Genomic DNA, 7773 nt, shown 5'->3' with positions numbered 1-7773 from the left:
ATTTTCATACATTTTTTGCCAGGCCTTGAAGTATCTTTTCAAACAAGCCTACCAGATACCCATGAGTTGTGTACTTGGTTTCCACAAGCCCGAAAGCATGATAGTTATACAGAATGATCATGAGGATAATCTCATCAGGAGAGGCGGCTGAAACATCGGCAATACGCGGCACACCAGCTCAGTACCAGCATGAGATCTGGAGGCGACTTGATAGAGAAGTTGCTTTCGAGGATGAGGCGCTGCTTCTCCTACTCGTGCTCGTGGGTCGTCGCCCCTGTTATCATCTATTTCTAAACATTCCCGCAGATTGAAAGCCCAGCTACCCAACGGAGTACAACGAGCTGAAAAGATGATAGGCCGAATCCAGCCTTGTGATGATGATAGAATAGATGAAGTTGCCAATACTCTTCCGATGGCTTTTGATATACCAAGTCAATGAGATACACGGTACTGAAGCTTTCACCCTAGCTCACAATGCACCCCTACTCACAACGCACCCATACTCACAATGCATCCCACTAACGAAAATGCGAGCGAGCCGCGATACTCTGAGATTTTCAGTATAAAAATTGAAAGACATTTCTTTTCTGAGGCTTGAATGCTTGGCGTGGGCTACTACTATCGCCACAATGCGGCCATGCTCATTGAAAACTCTTTACTCCAGACGCTTACGAGGAACAAGCTTCGCGACTCAGAGTCAGTGATCATAAGACAGGATCAAGTAACCACTGCTCTGCTTTCTTATCTCACCAATTCTATGAGATTGAGGTAAGATGTATTGCACGTGGGCCACACATGCATTGAAGATTCATGATGTGATATTGCAAATGTGACAAGCTGTTTCGAAGTGGCTGGGCTTGTCAGGTTGAGAGATTTTAGAAGTACTAGGTAGGTGGGATTCCGACAGGAAGGGCACAGATGGGAAATGCCACATGGCGATACCTAACCAATAGGAATAAAGTCTAGGCCCATTTCTGGATTTCTTGGGAAGTTTCTCTAATATTTTCTAGTTTCTGTACAGCCCCTTTTCACCGCTAAATAGATGTTCATTCGGTTAGTTCTAAGTGAACAAGAATGTACGGTGCATTTAGCCAACATTTGAATTGATTTCACTGGTTCCTACTCGAGTAATTGCTGATAATTACCTGCTAAATTGATCATACTTCTGGACGTCGAAGTGATAACAGATAAGCAAGGGTCTAGAAAGTCTCAAAGACTCCGCTCCGTACCTGTTCATCTCAGGCTTTGTCCACTATTTCTTGGGTTGTAACCAATACAATTCGTAGTAAGCCTGTACGGTAGTAACCGAACCCCAGAATCCCCCCGCCATTTCAAACATTCACCAATTTTGACTCACATCTTTTCTCATTTCACTAACACACATGCACTCCAAATTGGCGTCAATTGTCAAAACATGCTAAAAATTCAATTCAATTCACCAACAAACTTAAACTTGTGATATTATCCTGACCTCTCTCCCTCCAATCATAATGTTTCCAATCCTCCAAAATGGATCCTGCAAGCCAAGAGCTATTACACACTTACAGACATATCATTCAAACTTAAGATTATCCTAGCTAGACCCTTGAATTCTCAGATGTTAAAAAGGTATGTCCCCTCATCTCTTTGTTAAATGTAGCTAATAAGATGTATCCATCTACTAATATACTTCGGTAGCTCAATAACTAAAACTTAGCCTACCTTGACGTCTAAGCATTCATACTAATAATTGACGACTCCATCAATCATCTTCCTTCTGATTCCTCTGCCTTTCGAGGGTTGATCTCGTTCATCAACAATACTCCTTGATAACGACCATATCCTCTTCAAACTGCCATCATGGCGACTCTCAGTTCGACGATTGCGACTACCGTCACAGCAGCCAGTAGTGCTGCCAGCGCCACTTCTACAAATCGCGCCGCCCCGCAGGGTGGAATTTTAGAAGGAGGGAATCCTACTGTCTACAATGCTTCAAATCCTATTGTTTTGTTCATCATTCAGGTATGCTTCTTTCTTACTGATTTGCGCATTCTCCTGCCAGCATCAATGGTGGAACGTATGGCCGTTCAAGAAGAGCTTCATGCCGTCATTGCAGAAAGACCTACAGAATGTCAAATTCACACAATAATTCTACTCGATCAACAAAACGGGCTTTTGCGCATCATAAATGGACCTAGCTAATTTGCTTTTAATTATAGGCGGGCATCATCATCATATTCTGTCGCCTTCTTCATTACCCTTTGTCCAAACTGCGACAGCCTCGAGTCATTGCAGAAGTAATAGGTGGAATCATTTTGGGTCCTTCAGTCATGATGCGCATCCCTGGGTTTCAAGAAACTATATTCCCCGTTGCCTCGATGCCGGTATTAAACATGGCCGCAAATCTCGGATTGATACTCTTTCTTTTCCTTGTTGGTCTAGAAGTCAATATGCGACTGTTTCTTGGTAACTGGAGAGTAGCCCTGAGTGTTGGATTGGCCGGAATGATATTGCCTTTTGGCTTGGGTTGCGCCGTCGCTTACGGTCTGTATAACGAGTTTCGACACGATCCGGGAACTGTGCCTATCTCATTCCCGGTCTATATGCTATTCGTCGGCACAGCTCTTGCGGTATGGGATCAATCTCCATCTAACTGAATTGATTACTGACATCCGCTATAGATCACAGCTTTCCCTGTCCTCTGTAGAATCCTTACCGAGTTAAATCTCCTCGCTACACCCGTCGGAGTCACAGTTCTTGCTGCTGGAGTTGGTAATGATGTGACAGGATGGATTCTTTTAGCCCTTTGCGTTGCATTGGTCAATAACGGATCGGGGCTCGCAGCCTTATGGGTGTTGCTCGTTTGTGTTGGCTGGTGTCTTTTCTTAGTGTACGCTGTTCGTCCTGTGTTTAGGTATATTCTTCGCCGCAACGGAAGTCTTGAAAATGGCCCCTCTCAGGGAATGGTTGCTCTCACAATACTAATCGTACTGGCATCGTCTTGGTTTACTGCCATCATTGGAGTTCACGCTATCTTTGGAGGTAATGTCATCCTCAATTATGTCTGATATAAGCTTCGCTAACTTTAATCATAGCTTTCCTCGCTGGACTCATATGCCCCCATGAAGGTGGTTTTGCTATTCATCTCACAGAAAAGATCGAGGATCTAGTCGCAGTGCTACTTCTTCCACTTTATTTCGCCTTGTCTGGATTGAGTACCAATCTTGGTCTACTGAACGATGGAATTACATGGGGTTATGTTATTGCGATTATCGTTGTTGCATTCTCAGGCAAAATCATTGGAGGCACGCTTGCGGCCAAGGCTTGTAGGCTTGTCTGGCGTGAAAGTCTCAGTATTGGAGTTTTGATGAGTTGTAAAGGTCTTGTTGAATTGATTGTCCTTGTAAGTTGATCATGTGTGAAATCTAACACATTGGCTATACTGACACCAACAGAATATTGGTTTGCAAGCTAAAATTTTGTCGACAAGAACTTTCACCATATTTGTTGTGATGGCACTTGTCACAACCGTTGCCACAACGCCGTTAACAACCGCACTATACCCTCCTTGGTACCAGAAGAAACTCGAGGCCTGGAAGAAAGGAGAAATTGATTGGGAAGGTAACAGACTTCATCCTGAGGGTGATGAGTATACCCCAGACCGCTCCTTGGAAAAGCTGGAATCCACTCAAGTTCGACGACTTCTTGTCTACCTCAGACTTGATAGTCTTCCTAGCTTGTTCACTTTCATTGCACTATTGGGTGGTGATAACACGAGTACGGTTACCAAAGTCCACAGGTCGAAAGCCGAATTGGAAACAGTAGATGAGGATGGTACTCCTTCATCATTGATTCCTAAGAAACAGCCACTTGAGGTTCATGGTGTTCGCCTGTTAGAACTCACTGACCGTACATCTTCAGTCATGGCCGAAGTGGATGAATATACACACCGTGATCCAGTCGTCAATGCTTTCCGCACCTTTGCTCAATTGAATAACGTTGCTGTCTCAGGTGGGGTTTCCGTCGTTCCTGAGTCGGATTATGCCGAGGCTTTGACCACACAGGCAGCAGACAACTTTTCCGACCTAGTTCTCATTCCTTGGACCGAGCCTAGTATTTTACCAGTCAACGAAGTCCATCATGATTCATTTTCTAGCGGCCTCCAGGATATTTTCATCCAGAAGACGCTTGAGATCGCTAATTGCAACATTGCCATTTTTATCAATCGTGGCTTTGGTGGACCAACCCTGAGAGAGCCTCGCAATCTCTCATCAAGTGCCAGTCGACTCAGTCTTCGCAGTAGTCAACGTGCAGAGAGAGTTGCTCCTATCGCAGATCGCAGTCACCATGTTTATTTTCCATTTTTCGGTGGCGCTGATGATCGCGTCGCTCTTCGTTTTGTTCTTCAACTTGCACAAAACAGTAACATCACAGCAACTATCATTCATTTTATCACCCTTATTCATAGTCCCAAGACGTATGAAGTAAAGCATAGCTCTCGTCCAGCCACTGCTAACGGTTCTCAACATGGTGGCAGTTCTGGTTCGGCGTTACGTATCACGGAACGTGTCGATACTGAGGATCTTTACAATGCAGCTGCGTCCGACACCGCTCTTCTACACACATTACGAGACTCCTTACCTCAAGCATTGACGAATAGAGTGGTTTTTGTCGACGTTAAGACTACAACCCCATTAACCGAATGTTTACATCACGCAAAGGTGGAAATGGGTCAAAGTCCTCGAAATGCAGGAGACTTGATCGTTACAGGTAGAGGTAAAAGTTCACTTGCTATGGCACTAATCAATGAGGAAAGCGCCAGTGGAGAGAGCGGAAAGGAAATGAGGAAGACCGTAGGAGTGGCGGCGGAGGCACTGATTAGCAGTGGAGTTAGAGGAAGTGTTTTGGTCATTCAAGCTGGAGGGCGAGGTCTGGAAAGTTGAAGAATTCAATCAAGAGAACCATATACTTTGGATAACATTCAAGGCGCAACTCATGCTGCTTCGGTCGGTTCAGATATACAGGGGTGCTTTAGGTGCATATGGGACTTGAGCATAGGATGGAATTTGGTGTTTTTGGGGATACGATACCTTATGATATGATATGACAGGATATACGTGGTTGCTTTTCATTTCTTCCATACTGGATATACATGTGGTGGTTTATTACATTGACGAACTAGGAAGTCGTTTTGGCGGTTTTTTGAATGATCCAAAATTGGATCAATGCATACTTCATATCTGGTTTAGCTTAGCATTGCCTTGGATCTCTGGATACAATTTTTGGAACGAAAACTGACCCATCTGATAGCAAGATCGTTGCTTGACCTCCTTACTGACTTGTTTTATGTGAACTCTACCACAGATTATTGTACCGAGACAACTTTTCCTGATTTCCGTGGCATGAGTATTATCAAAAGAGATATAACACCTTATGATAAAAAACAATTGGATAAGTAATGGGTGAGGATGTGAAGGTGACTTGCGTACTCGTAGAGATTCACAACATATCAAGAGCTCTTGTCACAATATTCTGATTGAAATAGATTATCAATATGTTTATTTATTAATCAAGCTGGATCAATTTTGAATACAAAAGAGGACTATCAATATATACATACGTCCAACCTTCATTGGTCCTTCCATTAACGCATAGCCCTTGTGTATTGGTCATATACAATTCAATGCTGGCCACACCTGCTCAATATATTTTCTTACTTCAAACGGGCCCGCATCTTGTCCTCGCACCTAAACCATATCAGTCCTGACAGCACCCGCATGTTCTGTCTTTGCAGCTTCCCTATTGCGGAAAAAAACCTTGGAACTCAAGTCAAAGATCGGTAATGGGCATGGTACGCCCGTCGAAGCACACGACGTGATGACGGCCAGATACCTATGAGATTCAATTAGCATCTTGCTCATTACGCAACCAGGATATCTCGAAAGAAGAGAAATGAAGTGAGGAAAACTCACCATCCCATTATTATAGTCACGAATCCAAATCCGCCCGCAATCTTAAACATGTGCGCTGCATTCTCCAAGCCTGCTTCCGAGGGATTGTATCCCAATTGGTAGTACCCGCCGGCGAAAAAGCCAAAGACGAATATCAATGTGAAGAATACGATTACAAACGGGACATTAGTTCTCAGACTGGCGCAGAGGAAGACGAAACACACGAGTGCCATGACGACGGCGTAATTGCCCTGTCCGGCATTGTATTCCTGACTCAGAGCACCGGGCACCGCGACGCCGTTGACGGTTGTAGCGTAGGAGGCGGCCACGCCGTGCAGGGGATCGTTGATATATCCGTTGTAGACCCAGTGCACGCCGAAGATTATGAAGACGGAAAAGGGGAAGGAGTTGCCGAGGACGAATTCGCAGATGCCGGCGATGATCATGGCGATGCCGCCGAACATGTAGAAGGTTCCGCTGATGGAGACGAGGGAGGAGGTGGAGGAGCCTTGGAAGGTGAGGAGTGAGAAGACGGTGGAGGAGAAGGGGACGAGGAAGCCGAGGAGCCCGAGGAGGGTGGGGTTTCCTGCGGTGGATTAGTGGGTTGGTTGGTTGGTTTTGGAAAGGGGAAGAGGAGGTTAGGGGAGATGGAAACTTACCGAGTCGTTTGACGAGATCACCTTTGGCGGACGAGGGCTGGAAGAATAGTCGTTCGTATTGATCGGTGTTTAGTTGAAGAGTTATCTGACGGGAGAGATCGGGTCCACCGGCGACGTGTTGCACGTATGGTTTGTCGTGATGGATATCATCGTGTGAGGTATCGAGTGAAGACATGATTAAATACAATGTGATGTTTTCTTAGGTGAAAGCTAAGAGTATGAGATGAGATGGAATATGATACCGAGACGACTGACTATCAACCGCCGAAAGCGATGAAGCACAATAGTATTAGGAGAGAAAAGAAAAATGCAAGATTCCCTACTCAAGAAGAAGAAGAAATGAAAATGAAAATCCCACAAATTCAAGACCCGGCGTGTGCGTTGTTATATACACTTCCCAACTGAGCACGCATGCATCGTCTACAACAGCAATGCCTAGATTCTCCCCGCGCAGATCCGTGCCATACAAGCCCCATCCCAAAGGCTGCCGTGTGCATTCCCCAGATTGCACATCGCAAAGCTGCAATAGCGTCCCCTCCCCCGGACGGTCTTCTCCAGAGTCCGAACATCATGCATGGCGTGCAGATCTGGGGAACTTTCCCTGCAAGACCATACGATCCCACGATCCAGCTTCCACATCACCACTCTCACCCTAGCAAATAAGCAATACCTAGACCCATCACACCTCAACCCAAAATCCCCCCTCCTTCCCAACAACTCACGCGATTCCCGTTACAAGATTCTCATCTCCTACGCCACACCCCAGCACACTAGTAAACAACACAGCGGACAATCATCCACTTTCAGCTTAGTCCTCTTCTTCCCCAGCATCACCAATCCCAAAACAGACCACCTATCCCCCCAAAAGGAGAGAGGGGTTCGAATCTCGACCCAGAACCTCGGAACAAATTACAAGTACCGGGGATTTATTACCTAATGCCTTGTATGCATACGATGAATGACAGAGATACGAATGATACGATGATACGATGAGAGGATAGGATAGGATAGGATAGGAAGTAACCTTAACCTTAACACACCTACCTCACCACGTCTCGCTTAACGACACAACCCCTCTTTTCACCTTTGCTTCCGTCACGCCCAGTGTATCGAAAAGAGCGGAATCAAGAAAAGAGTATGGGTAAGTGGAAGTGGAAGTGGCAACTCAACCCGGCATTTGGGAA

General features: G+C 45.4%; 2 protein-coding genes across 2 annotated transcripts; one reads left to right on the top strand and one right to left on the bottom strand.

The window, feature by feature from the left end:
• Window positions 1–1839: 1839 nt before the first annotated feature.
• Window positions 1840–4922, top strand: Bfra_000448 (putative k+ homeostasis protein kha1 protein; the record flags this gene model as incomplete). Its single annotated transcript, XM_037330894.1, has 5 exons — window positions 1840–2001; window positions 2199–2609; window positions 2661–3021; window positions 3075–3382; window positions 3435–4922. 5 exons carry the CDS (start codon window positions 1840–1842, stop codon window positions 4920–4922), a joined length of 2730 nt encoding a protein of 909 aa, XP_037197227.1.
• Window positions 4923–5726: 804 nt separating this feature from the next.
• On the bottom strand, window positions 5727–6764 carry Bfra_000447 (putative plasma membrane protein; the record flags this gene model as incomplete). The annotated part of the gene is made up of 3 exons (XM_037330893.1): window positions 5727–5871; window positions 5952–6516; window positions 6590–6764. The coding sequence occupies 3 exons, from the start codon at window positions 6762–6764 to the stop codon at window positions 5727–5729; spliced, it is 885 nt and encodes a 294-aa protein (XP_037197226.1).
• Window positions 6765–7773: the final 1009 nt, after the last annotated feature.

Source organism: Botrytis fragariae (genome assembly GCF_013461495.1).
Source record: "Botrytis fragariae strain BVB16 chromosome Unknown tig00000001, whole genome shotgun sequence".
In the NCBI taxonomy this organism is placed as follows: domain Eukaryota; kingdom Fungi; phylum Ascomycota; class Leotiomycetes; order Helotiales; family Sclerotiniaceae; genus Botrytis; species Botrytis fragariae.
This window is presented reverse-complemented; position numbering and strand designations above follow the sequence as displayed.